Source organism: Taeniopygia guttata, chromosome 4A, assembly GCF_048771995.1.
Source record: "Taeniopygia guttata chromosome 4A, bTaeGut7.mat, whole genome shotgun sequence".
In the NCBI taxonomy this organism is placed as follows: Eukaryota; Metazoa; Chordata; class Aves; order Passeriformes; family Estrildidae; genus Taeniopygia; species Taeniopygia guttata.
The window spans coordinates 9664831-9679354 of record NC_133029.1 but is presented as its reverse complement, the minus strand read 5'-3'; the positions used below and the strand labels follow the sequence as shown (position 1 = coordinate 9679354).

The 14524-nt window shown below is 35.1% G+C and overlaps 1 protein-coding gene across 7 annotated transcripts in view; it reads right to left on the bottom strand.

Moving 5' to 3' along the window:
• Positions 1-14524, bottom strand: part of STAG2 (STAG2 cohesin complex component) — a 71229-nt gene that overhangs the window by 21007 nt on the left and 35698 nt on the right. For all 7 annotated transcript variants that reach the window (XM_012573116.5, XM_030272627.4, XM_030272626.4 and 4 more), the window contains exons 4-15: positions 13293-13454; positions 10852-10948; positions 9531-9607; positions 7782-7986; positions 5395-5546; positions 4085-4158; positions 3843-3966; positions 2826-2924; positions 2652-2731; positions 2024-2131; positions 1059-1170; positions 363-480 (exon numbers count right to left, since the gene is read on the bottom strand). In XM_012573116.5, the coding sequence (XP_012428570.1) occupies positions 363-480; positions 1059-1170; positions 2024-2131; positions 2652-2731; positions 2826-2924; positions 3843-3966; positions 4085-4158; positions 5395-5546; positions 7782-7986; positions 9531-9607; positions 10852-10948; positions 13293-13454 (1408 nt within the window). The remainder of the gene's footprint in view (positions 1-362; positions 481-1058; positions 1171-2023; positions 2132-2651; positions 2732-2825; positions 2925-3842; positions 3967-4084; positions 4159-5394; positions 5547-7781; positions 7987-9530; positions 9608-10851; positions 10949-13292; positions 13455-14524) is intronic.

The following is a 14524-nucleotide window of genomic DNA, read 5'->3' as shown; positions in this document are numbered from 1 at the left end:
TGGGTCTACTCTCATCAAAGAAATAATGATATTTTTCCATATGGTAGTTGTAACAATAAGTTAACCAGTTTCACAAGCAACTTAGTTTCTCTATGCCAAAAGTGCAGCCTGAACTTGTGGAACACCAAAGCAATACTGCATGCTAATTCCTTCTCTTTTCTTCTAACCATTGCTCTTGTGTAACACTTCCATACCAGGTGGTGATCTCTTTCTACACTTCCTCACATTTCATAATTGGTATTAGTGACTTCTTATAGTCATGGAAACACAGAAAATATATGTAAACATCTTTTTTTTTCCTTATTTCAAGCCTAACAAAAACTGCACAGCAATATAAACAAAGATCTACAAAAATCTCTTACGTTCTTCTCCATTGAGAGGCTCCTCCAGCAGAAGACTGTTCATACATTCCCAGTCCTTCAAGAGGTCTGTTGCACAGTCCCACATGCTGTCCACAAGATAAGCAGCATGTTCGTGCAACTAAAATAAGAACAGATTAAGTATTTTATCAGTAGTTAATCAGAAGATTATTAAAGAACTATAATACAGAGTATTTCTTGCACTTGGCTCCTGCCCATGGCAAAAATACAAAGCAAGTTTTGCAAGCTCTCTGGTTAAACATAAGATTTTCTTCCCCAATTAACTTAAAAAGATTAATCCAGACCAACAGCTACAGGGAGTAGTGCTACAAAATCTGTCAGAACTTGGGGGATAGGTGGGTAGGGATTGTGGGGTTTCTTTTGCCTTTTTCTCTCTCCTCTTTTAAATCAAATCACAATTTCTCTACACTACAAACAAACATTGTCCTGTTTGTCAGAGTAGCACACACAGTGTCTCAATACTGTGTACTGACAGATCCCCCAAATAAACACAACCATACAAAACAGGCTTTGGACCCCCAGATTGCTCAAACAACAGAAAACCAGGACAGATTTATGGTTATTAACCAATCAGTGGGGAAAAGAAAAACAACAACAAAATAACTGACAAAAATTCGAACCACAACAACAAAAACGCACACACCACAAAAACAAGGACATCCCTGAAACCCAACTTACTTCACTTTCCAAGAAGAAAAACACTAATGTCTTCACAAGATTAGCATTTGGACTTTGTCTTCCCCTCCTTTTCAGTATTCCATCATCTTCAGCATCTCTGCGGCTGAAAAGCCTAAAAGAAAAATTATTTCTTGACAAGTTTCTTCTTCATTACCTTCACCACAGTCATTTCACATCAAGATATTGGGTTTTTACACACTAAATACCTTGTTGCTTCACTCCATATTTTACTTTGAAAGGAAGTAATTTGGGACAAGTATCATTTGAACAATTTCATATATGCATTTTATATATGCTGAATTGATATGCCACTGACTGTTTCCAGTGGGATGTATGATTATAACAAAATGCTTTACAAACATCAGTGATAATTGCAGGTGCTTGAGGTCTATGCTCCTCCTCAGCGAATGATATTTTCTAAACCTCCCTACGGGAGACTTTAAAGCAGCTGAGAAATATTGGATGGAGGTCTACAAAGTATTAACTAGAGACTCTATTTTCTTCTCCTACACACCTGACATTCTGGATTTTTAGTGGATTTTTTAAATGAAAAATATTTTATGAAATGGTCATATGGGACAATGGGGAGGAGGCGGGCACAGGGGAGGAACTACAAATGGGGAAACACTCATGATGTAAGCCCAAGTTTTAGGCCCCAAACTAGATAAGCATTTTAAGGCATTTCACAGGAAGAATGGGAAAGGAGAAGACATAAGAACATTTTTATTATATTCCCTGAAGGTACAAGCTTTCAAAGTGCAGCCTTCCAAACTTCTGTTTCCCATTCAGAAAACTACAGCAGTTTAGAAAATACAGAAATGTTACATTGTCTCTTCTTTCTTATGGCCACTTTGATTAATTTTTTCCTTTTCCTGATTAAATCTAGTAAGAATCATTGTATTAATGCCCACAAATGCACAAATATCTACAGGATCAAGAAGTTAACTGTAATTTCTCCATCTTACTTTTTATAAAGAAATTCCCCTGCGGCAACTGCTACTGGCCGATGAGCTGAATAAACCAGGTGGTAGACATTTTCACAGTCTTCTGCTGTCAGAACTTCTTCACTACTCCTAGGGGTAGGGATGGGAAGAAGGAAAGAAAGAAAGAAAGAAAAAACCAAAAAGGCTGAGTCAACAAAGTATGAACTCTAATGAGGGAGATGGAAATGAATGAGAACCTAAACCTTTTCCTTCAATTTATCATCCTAAAACTCCAGATTCTTAGTTCTAAAGTCTTCCTGAAGAAAATTAAGTATTGCTACAAGGTTATGCTCAAGAGTTGAACTACTGTATAATGTTCAATATACTCTGTGTTCTTCATTTCAAACATTCTATGATAGTTTTTAACTGTGAGGCTGAATTCAAAATTCCTAGCCCTTACCCCTACTGAACTGTGGGAGATAAGCAGTAACACTGTTCTAGACATATTACTTTTGGAATTCCATTTTGTTTGGGTGTAAGATGCATAGCCATTTCTATAGCCTTCAGATTATCTGAAGTGTCATGCTGCTGGCTTCACCCACAAGGATGAGAAACACTTAAGTTTTGGTAATTTTTTGTATGTTAGGTAAGGAAATATACGTGTACTTACTGTAAAACAAGAGTGAGTAATTTTATTGCTTGGACTGCAACATCATATTCTTTGTCAAGAGTCATAGACACAATTCTATCCTAAGAACACAAGAAAAATATTTTTGAAGAGGAAAGAAGTGTAATGCAACTTTAAAAAAAATCACATATACTCAAAGTAAGAAGTAACACTAACCTTGAACCGACTGGTGAAGAGTTCCAATTTGGAATTAAGCTCCTTATTATAGTAAAGCCCTTGCAAAGCAGTTAGGCATTTGAGTCTTACTTCTCCTTGCTAAAATAAAATTAAGAACTGAATTAAAAGTCAAGTATAGGATACAGATCTGATCTTCATGTCATACAAGACAAGTTTCTTTTAAAGTCAGAATTAATTCAAAACCAAAGATGAAATGCTGTCACAATACACTACCAATAATCATGTTAACAACCTAAGAATATAACCTTGTTTCTGACAAGGCAGTGAAGCAACAAAAACAACCCCCCCCCCAAGGTCTTACTGCAGTTACCATCTCCATAAATCAAAATACACCTGTTTCATTCTTTCTAAACACTCAAGATACATCTATCATTGATGACCATCCCTTGTTCAGTCAAAATTACTAAGTAGATAAAAAGAGAAACACTCCTCTTGAAATACAAGATCTGTTTCAGCAGAGAACATGTTCTAAGGTACAGATGAACTCACCCCACTGTCAGAGGTTATTGGGTTTTTACACCAAGCCCATGAACAGCACAGCAAAACTGAGCATCCCTCATTTTTTTCACTTAAAATTCAACAGCTTGAAGTTTCTGATGCAAGAACTGAGGCAATGAGCTGGCTCAATAATGAGTCAGGGAGTGTTTGTAAACTAGATTGACCCCTTCAAGCAGAGAATAGTCTCTACATGGTAGTTGGTAAATAACAGCTTGAGGCACTAAGCAGCACAAAAGGGGGCTTTCCCCATATATTTACAGCCAGATGTGTGTCTATATATATATATTTCTATTTCTCTAAATATATGACCATTTGCCTATAAATGTTTCTTTAAAAAATACATACGTACGCTCTACAAACATTCAAGTCTGAGTAACCAATTCAAAGTAGTAACCAATTCAAACAGTTAAGAGATCCAAACCTAGTCTGGAAAGATGAGTAATCAAAACCAAGGAGTTCTGCTTCTTGGTTCTGCTCCCTTTGCTCAGTGCAGATTACCTTGTCATGCATAGTCCACCCCACATATTTTAAGTAGCTGTCATTGAGGAAGGCGTCACTGTACATTTTCATCCATATTCCAATCTCCTCAATGCAGATGGCTCTTATTTCAGCAATTGCATCTCTGTGGAGGGAAGTCGGGCAGCAAGTTCAAACAAACGAATAATTAGAAATAAATAACCTACCCCCAGCTTGCAGAATAAAGTAATGATGCTACACATCTCTTACTGAGAGAAACTTACCGGTATCTATGCACAAAAACACCTTTAAATATTGCATTCATCATGTTTTCTATTTCATCCTGATTTTCTTGAAGCTGAAAGAACATAGAGAGTACATAAACAGTGAGCAGCACTTTTACAGTCAGATCAGATGGTGCTGATGCTAGACAAACTAAGTTAGCATTTACAAGTGTGACCATTAAATCCTTTCACAGATTCAAAAATATTCAGAGATCTGTTTCACAGTACAATATTCTATTATTTAAGAAATTGTACCTACCACAGCATACAAATTTTAGTAATTCTGACCACTGGAAAACTGTTCTTCATGTGTAACAAAGGCATCTTGGGTTTCTGAAAGGTCCTTCTTAATTAATTTTTAAGAAAACCTGATTTAATTTTCTAGAAACATTATTGCTTTTTTACCTATCTATGTATTACTCACACTAGGACTGGCCCTGCACACACATCTAACAAAACTACATTGAACAGGTTAAGAGATCAGTCATTAACTGCAAGATCTTTTGGAGATGATCAGAAGACAAACTTGTTAGTTTGTCTGAAATGTCAGGGAAAAAAACCCCCTGTAACAGGTAACAGCACAAACACTGAAGAGGAAAGGTGAAATGTACCCTTGATTGTGAAGAAGTTATTCCCGATGTCTAAAAAACAAAAACCTAAAAGAAAACAAACATAACCACCACCACCCAAAAAAGACCAAAAAACAAACAAAAAAACAAACCACCAATTGCCCCAACAGTAAAAACTGAAACCTGACTGAATTAGGGTTTTTAACAAGACAACATTGTCAGCAATGAATCAGCAAGTCTCTTTTACACAAAAGAAAGAAAACAGAAGTAGATTGCATTTTCAACTTTGGTAGTGCTTTCTGTACATGAAAAAAGCCTTATCTAAAGCCTTTAAATACATTTTCTGCTGAGATCATTACTGACATTACAAAAGCAGTATTTTGCTCCAAGATCATGGAGATCTTCTCTAGAAGCCAAAACCTGTCAATGTGTGGTAATTTTTCTTGCATTTTTGAGCTCAATGTAGGAAACTCATCAAGAAATACAACAAAAATGTATCTATTACTGATTGCAGTCTCATTAACTTCATTTCAATATTACTATTTTTAAGACTCTATATTTACTTCTTTTTACAGAAAACCAGACAGTAAGAAGCACCTTGCAAGGCCTTTTCAAGCATTAAACATGAACAATCTGAAGAGCTAGAGAGATGGGTAACTAGCAAAGCCAATTACAGAACAAGATTAATTATTAGTGGCCATTTATGAACATTTAAATTTATGAATACTTAGTTGCACTAACCTCCTTCCTCTTCTGTAGTAAGAGTTCCAGCCTATCATTAGCTCTTTTCCCAATTATTTTATTTCGTTCTGCTTCATACTGCCGCTGTGTGTTGTCCATGTTAATACTTAGATTTAATGCCACATTCACTAAAGCAGTCATCAGTTTCATGGCTACAAAAATAAGTGAAAAGAATAAGGATTATTTAAAAGGTTACTTGATCTAAGAAAACTTAGAAGAACAATATTGACACCTCCTCTGGTCAACCCTTTCTGTACCTATGAAAATACATTTACTGTAGTTTTTTGATACACAAAAACTGGTAAAACTTTTGCAATGTTTTACCAAGCACTGCATTATTATTTATCAAGACAATAGATGCAGCATTGCTGTTCTGTTCTTTTTTGTCACTTCTTTAATGCCATAAGCATTGTTTCCATTATACGTACATTATTATTGTTGAAGTGAGATATAAGGTCTGTTTCCTCCCCAAAATGAAGGTAGACTGTAAGATTAACAAACTTAGACCAAGAAATACTAGAGGAACTTCTATCAGAGTCAGTTAGATTCATATCAGTCTCAAATATACAAGAAGTTTCTTTCTTCAAAATGAAATGCCTTAAGATAAGCAACACCACCATACCACACCAGTCTTTTTCCCTCAATTTAATTTTTAAAAGGTGAAGGTTTTTCAAAGACTCATTTATTAGCAGAAGCAGAGAAAGCACATTAGCCAACTACAAGTCAGAAAACATAAAACCAAAAGAGAAAACACACTTGTGTGCAATTCTTGTGTCCTTTTATTTTTAGATCAATACTTTTAAAAAGAGTGCAGACAAATATCCCTTTTTCAAAAATTAGAAGGTGATCAATTGTGTACTTGCTTGCCTTGTGAGCTTCTGAAACAAGACATAAATGGTCTTGCACTGGCAGAGCAGACACAATATTCTTGTGCATGTATCACCAGCATAAAGCTAATGAGCAAGGCTTAAAGACATGCAGTTATATTGAAATACCATCTCACACTGTGATCTTCAAGATTAAAGAGCAAGTCTGAGTTAATCACAGAAGCTGAAATTACCAGAAATACCAGTAAATATGGATACAAGGATTTTGCTGACACTCTTTTCCATATAAAATACCATCTTTAACAATACAAACAGTAAAACTCAGGTGAACACACAAAACCAACAGAATTGGCTGCTGTGAACAAACGAAAACACATGGATTATAAAAAAAATTTTTGTTTGACAGAAACTAACATGCAACAGGGCAACTTCTGCAATTTTTATTCAGGCACAACTCCAATTAAAAAAAAAAAATCCAAAGGTAATAACTTGCTTTTTAAGACCTAGAATTTGTATTAAGTCATATAGTACAACAGTCAGAACTGATGATACAGCAGAATCTGTAAAGTCTCCTGAAATAAAAAGTTTTGTTCCTCTCCCCTTAAGAAATGCTCTGGCTGGTAGAAGTCACACAGCAGCAGCCCCATGTGCAGCGTGCTGATGTAAATTCAAGAAGCTATCAAGGATACAGAAGGACTGACATGACAGGACTGAAGCCAGCTGTATATCAGCCAGGTCAATGGATGCTTCCAGTGTGGCAAAACCTCAGTTTCACACACAGCCTAAATTTACTCGTGCAAAGTAAAATTTTTACCATAACCTCACATAAGCTGACAGCCACACGATGCCATTCACAATCCTTCCTCAGTAATCAGTGCAAGTTTAGGACTCCCTTACCCAGGAAGCTCATCCTTTTTCCACACAAATACATACTTCTTTGAAACACTTTATACTTAACTCATAAAGGACCTCTTCACAATTTAACATATTGGGAAAAAAATTATGTGAAAGGGTCAATTACATAAAACATAAAGAAATTTAGAGACTGTATTACTGATGAAAAAATTATTTTAAATTATTTCTAATGCGAAGACTAGAAATGCTACTTTACATAGGCGCCATGACCTCAATATGTAGCACAATTTAAGTCTGTAGTAAAACTTGCATCCAACATAAACTACAACTTCTATTTGACTTAATGCAGAGCATGAACAGGTTCAACTGCATTTAAGATTAAAAGACACCTACACCTTTATTTAAGACCAAAGACAATCTAGCAGAATCTACCAAAAAGTTTCCTTCTATTTACTTTTCTATTAAAGGTAACAAAAATTAAATACCAGAGAGCTAGAATGCTTTAAAATAGTGCTGTGTTTTTCAGTAACAAAACTCCAAGGTAAAAAGCAGTCCCAAAGCAAGCTGTACAAGATGAAAACTGTATCACAAAATAAAACACAAGCTGAATTTTGAATATTAAGAAGTTCAACCAGAGTAATTCCATCCCGTGCAACACAAAGCATTAAATGTAAACAATACCCAAACATATATAAATTCACTGACCTGCCAGTGTGCTAGTGTGCCGAAAGGCTCTGACTTGTGAGTCTGACAGCCCCGTAAGCAGGGAAATGACAGTATCCATCATATATTCATCATATATGATGCTATATTGACATTGTCGGACGAGTACTCCAATGAACTCACAAAAACTGGATTTGAACTTTTTCCATTGGGGGCCAGCCATAGTTAGTGGATAATCTCCACTATCCTATTAAAACACAGAAAAGAAAACAGGAAATTCTTTCAAACACTTTTTAAAGTTATTTCATTAACTAAAGATTAAGAAGCTATATGTACAACTTTAAAGCCAAAATCTCAGAGGCCTTAAAAATGATACATCAGAAGAACATTATTCCATAAATATGAATATACTTTGCAGATGAGGCTTGTTATAACACGATAACAATATTCAAACTACTAGCTCCTCTTTTTTGTTTGACACAAAATAAAAGGGAAAAAATGATTTACCTTGCAAATCTGCTTTGCTACACTAGAACCATCACATGAACAGTTAGGTGACAAGTTTAGAAACAGTCAGGATCATAAGGAAGTTTACAGGAAATGCTAACATATCAGACTGAAACTTAAAATTACCTACTGTAATAGGTCATAAAATTACCTACTACAACACCTCAAATATAACAAATGTGAGTCCTCTCCTGATAAGGGAGCCTTTACAAAAAATGGTAAAATAACAGCGAAAAATAAAGAATCGTTTGTTTCAGTGCCACTGTGAACAGTTTCTTTAAGAGGCTGAACAACAATACAGGTTTATAAATAAAGTAAGTATCCATGAAAAAGAATTAGAAATCTGAGAGCTGCTCATTAGAATTCTATTACAAGAAAAAGTGAGCATGAGTTTTAAAAGAACCCATGTACAAACAGTCCCAGGTGTGGCTTTATAAATTTCACACAATATTGCCTAAGAGTAATCAAATATATTTATGCACTGACGTAGATTTAAGGAACCCTAAAACCCTTTTAAAGAAAACGGTATTACATTTTCCCCTCAGTTAAAGTTATGGATTTTTTTTAATTATTGGAGGGGTGGCAGTGGAGAGAACTGTTGCTGTACTAGACAAATTTGTGGAGGATGTTTTAAAGCTACATTTACGTAAAGATAAACCACTCAAACCCAGAAAAACCAAAAACAAGCGAAAGCCAAATGAAACCAACAGAAAAACCCCAAAACAAAAACATTAATTTAAACTAAAAAAAAAAAAAGAACCCCACCACCCACCAAAAAAACGTCCCAATATATCTCATTTACCCCAACACTCTGTGGAACAGCAAGTGACAATTTAAAAGGAAAAGAACTATAATCCCCATGAAAGGAAAAGCAACTGGAAAATAATCAAATTTAAATCCCCGCAATTTGTAGACTAATGAATGCATAGAAATAAATTTAGCGACCATTTTAAGAGACAATTTAAGGCCTTATATAAACAGAAAGATAGGCAGGCATCCCCCATAGTGCTACCATAGTAGGAGTTCCCACTATTTAAAAACTGAAAGTCAATATTGATTTCCTAAACCATTAATAAAATAAGTTGCATACATGCAGAGCTTTCCTTCTTAGTCTTTTACGTTCAGTGAAATAAGAGTTTAATATTTTCATTCATAGAATTTCTGTAATTTTTGTAACTCCATATTCTTGAAATAAACATCTAGCAACACAATCCAGCAGGTAAAGATTACAACAGGTAAAAAGAAAATAAAAATGAATACATAATCAGCATTTCATTAAATTACCTCATCAAATTCTTCAGTCATTTTTCGGATTATTTCAGAATTCTGCATATGTCGGAACATCTCTGCTGTAACAACTCCTACAATTTAGATATTAGGTCATTAGCACTGTTAATATGAAAGCTGCAGATGGCAGATGACATGCCTCCTGCTACAATGTCAAAATAACCCATTTTCACCTAACCTACTGATTACACATATATTTTTTTAATACATTTCACTTTTTTTCTTCTAGCATTCACATGTAACAAGTACTTAACAGCATTTATCGATGTGGGGTTTAGTCTTAAGAAGTGTGTTTGTGTGCATGTACACACACAGCTAGAATTTACTCACTCATAATCAGAAATCAAAGCTACTTGTGCCAAACCTCTGTTCCAGCGAGCATTAAACCATCTGAAGTGATCTTTTGGGACTCAAGATTCTAAATAGTGCAAGACAATTTTGAACAGCTGTATTGCTACTTATCTTCTGCACTACAATAAACACAGCGATTTCATGAAATTTCTGTTTGTCTTGGCCTCAAACTGTTATACCTCCCAAAGTTTACTGCAAAATTCATGACAAGGATCATCACAGAAACCATTAAAAGATTCTGCAGCTTAATCTTGTAATAAAAATGAAAAGGCCACTACTCTTGAAAGCACAGATAACCTCCGAAGAACACTGTTAGCTTTCTGGAGATTTACACATGTTAAAAGTTTATCAGGACAGAGAAAACACTTGAGCAGAACAAATTATATCCAGACCTCCTCCATCAAGCATAGTGACACTGCAAGGCAAGTTACCTTCTCTTCAAAAGAAGCTGAGAGGTAAAAGAATGGAGGATGAAGAAATGAGGAAAGAAAAATCAGAAAATAAAGAAAAAAATATATGGAAACACAATCTTACTGTAGACAGGCTACCATGAAGTTGTCCATAATATCTTTTGAAACAAGCATGTCTACAAAAGTTATGAAGCAATTTTAATAATAAAACATCAAATTAGAATTCCAAGACTGAATAAGCTGAACTATCAGTGATAGAAGAGATTATTTTCTGAAATAATAGCAGGAACAAAGGAAGAGGAAGCACATATTAACTACCAGTACTGATTTCTATCTGCTGTAAATAGAAAAGGCTTAATCAACACTTTAAACTACAGTATAAGATTTCTAAACCTCCTGCTCCCACCTTCAGAACCTGATAATGTAAACCAGCTCTGGGGATGAAGTAATCTTATAGTCTCAGTGGTATGAAAGCAAAGATTGAGAATTATGCTTAAATGATACTGGGGAATATTAAATATAACTTAAATGGATGAGTAACCATTTCAGCATCTTACCTTTGCAGCCTGAACACTGAATAAAGAAGTTAATGAGATCAAGAAGTGCTATATCTCGGTCATGTTTGTATGACTCTATCCAGTCATCCACTACTGACTGAAAGAAAGCAAATAAAAAGGCACTGCTCAGTTTTCATAAATGGAAGACATTGTTACTTAACTGCTTTCAAGTAAGTGATTCTTCTTCATCCCTTTAAGTTAACTTGAACGCTCTTTTTTGATTACTACAGAATTAAATGCTTAAATGATCTTTTACTGCTTTTTCTGTTCTCAAGAACCCATTTTATTCTATAGACATATACCAGTACAAAACTGACACCTGAAATTAAAGCACAGGAATACCATATGCTTCTACAGTAACATTTTTGGAGGAAGAATGAAAAAATAATTGGGGTATTTTAGAGTTGGGTTTTTTATTTACACCCTTCCCCTGCTCTGCCAAGCCACTGACATTTCTCTGAAGATATTATTTAGGCATTGAATTTCAACAGCTACAACTCCCCATATTCTTTAAAAAATGTGCCCCTTGGATGAACTTTGCATCATCCACATTTGCCATAACTGGATGAACAGCACTGCTCTACACTACATAGATATGAATTACTCAGTAGTCACTAAGTAAAGGAGGAACAAGTACATTTTATTAGAAGACCTTAATGGGAAGCAACTAAACCTGTGATAATCATTTTGGGAAAACAGAATTTACATGCAATTATGTTTTAACCATCCATTTGTAGAGTACAAACCATCTACTGCCAAGGTCATAAAACACAGACACACCATTTTATTAACACAGGCACAAGAGACTTGCTGTAGTATCAAGTTCTCATGTTTGACTTTTCTTAATATGTTAGTACCCTTCCCTAAATGATGGAATAATTCAGAGTTTCAAAAGACAGCTGAACTATTCACCATCTCCAAGGCTTCCTATCAGTATTCCAAGTGCTTACTCTCACAGCCAATATTGCTGTGAGGACAAATTAAAACATATTGCCATCAAGAAAATCTTCTGAACAAAGATACAGCTAAATCCTCTTCCCTGAACCTCAGATTGTTTATAATGTAAAGCACAACTGTTATCAGCACCACAAAAAGAATTAAAAATCTTGTGAATGTCATTCACAAGATGAAACTGTCATTCTCTTCCCAGTAGGAACAGAACCTATGAACTGGACCTGAGTGGGCTGACCTGAAGGGAAGAATGAAATGCTGAGAAAATAAGTTTGGCTTCTAAAGAAGGTCATCATGCAAGAACTGAAGAATGATAGGAATGGAACAAATATTTCCATTAGGCAGCCTTGTTTTCAGAATCTATTCAATTTAAAGAAGCGCCAGCAAAACAGTTGTTTCTTGAAATGTTGTCTCTGGAAATGAACCACCTCTTTTTGTCAAGGAACAGACACTAATTCACAGAATCACAGAATAGATTAGGTTGGAAAAGAACTTTGAGGTCGTCGAGTCTAACCTATGACTTAACACCACCTTGTCAACTAATTCAGAAGGTACAGAATAGAATTTAAAATAAAGTAGTTAACTTTAAACTATTACCACAATTTTTTCAGGTAACACTGGAGGCCATAGAAAAAAACTTTATACTCTGCTGAAATGGACTTTAGTTTAAAAATAATTTGAGAATTTTTTTCTTCCTAGTTTTAAAAAATTGACAAAGATTCAGGTATCAGTTTCGCAATTCAACAGAGTAATCAGACCTGGCAAACGTCCATTTTGCCCTTGGAAAGCAAAATATTTTGACTGTATATCATTTTAAACAGTTAAAAATTCATGAAGATACAATTACTGATTACTGGCTGAACAAGTTGCATCCTGTTAGTAAATGCAGTGGGGAAGAGTACCTAATGTAGATACTTGAAAGGGTTAAATCTGCCGTAGGTTGATTTGGCCAGAATATACTGCTACAATGTAAGTGGCTGGAATTTGGGTCAGGAAATTTAAAGAGGAGCCTGTAAGTTTTAGCTAGTGATTTTACTTTGGATGAGAGAAGAGAAGCAACTATTTATTTCAGATAATCCAGAGCTTAGATAATCATGCTTTGGATGCATGTAAAAACAAGAGATTCTTGTTAAATTCTATGACAACTGTAAGTCTAAACTACATTTGTATTTAGTTAACATCACACAAAAAGGACTTTAAAGTTATGCAATCTAAAATAACCTTTCTTCATTCAGGATACCAAAAACTTGTTTTGAATTGTAGTATGAATATATTCATGAATAACATTTAGAAATGAAAAATCAGTTCATTCAAGTTCAAACATCAACAAAGCAAAACCACTTTATTTTGATTCTTACACATAAGTAAAACCAGCAAATTGAAGGAAAAAATTACTTTCTACTTCATTTTATTAAACTGCATGTAGAAGAAAATATTGTTATATTGAAATTGTATCTACATCCAAGTCATAAAGCTATCCCGGGTCTTACCTGCATAGCACTCTTGCCCATTTTCACTACTTCAAAGAGCATCATGTTTTCCACACCATTCTGTTGGTGATGTCCATTCATCCGATTCGGACCACTGGGTTTCCCTCCTCCGTTTCCACTTTTTCCCTTCTCTGCTGGTCCTTTTTTTCCTTTTTTACAAGTCTGCAATCACACACACAAAAGGTTTTATTTAATTATCATGAAGTATTTAAAAAAACATCACTATCCATACCATGACAAATATAAGCAAAGCCTTTGATTTTCAGCAACCCTATTTTTTAAATGTCTTACTTACACCTGTATGTCTGTTTGTGCGTATATGTGTATATATATATAAAAATAAAAATTCAAAAGTTGAGAACAGCAGATCGTGAGTGATACAAAGACTAGCAAGAACTCCAGAGGTTCCTCCTTCCCCCATTTAAAATCTTTAAGCAACTAAAAATGTGATTAGTGATAGTGTGTAACATAGATCTTTCTCATGTTTAAATTGTAAATCAGATTATTCATATTTCCTTTAAAACAGCTAAGGTAATTTCCTTAACACATCACAAAGTCTCCTCTGCAACTCATTAACCTTTTGTTTTTTCCATTCGAATATAGGTTGGCAAGACGGGGTGTGAGGAAGAGCAGACAGGTGTGTTTGTATTTGATTTCCTAAATCAAGACTTCCAGAAAGAAGAAAGAACATTAAGTACAAATTACATGACCATTGAACAAAATCCATCACCACCTCTCCACAACCAGGGTCTTGGCACTGGAACAGGCTCATGGGGTGTCCAGTGAGGGGTGAGCAGGGAAGCCCAGGGCCACCCATGGTGGCTGTGAAGCCTGTGACAGGCACATGGGGAGGACAACTGCCCCAGGAAGGGAGACAAGGGCTGGGAACTGGGTTTAGAACTCCCACTCCACTATTTTAACCTCCTGTCTGCAACCTGTTAAAAAACCTCTTTTAACTGAATTATTGTTCTGTTCACTTTTCAAACTAAAAGACACAGAATGAATTTAAGTATAGGATGGAAAATATGCCAAGACACTGATCAAATCAAAGCTTATCTTTTCCTCCCCTGCCTCCCTTATGCTTTCAGAGCACTAAGAAAATATCTCAGAAACAGTCACGATGAAGCATTTCCATGCAAATACAAATATGAACTCTCTTCACAGAACACTTGCATTTTCAGAAAATACTCTTTCTTGCTCACTGAACTTCAAAGAAAGTGCTAAATTCTTCA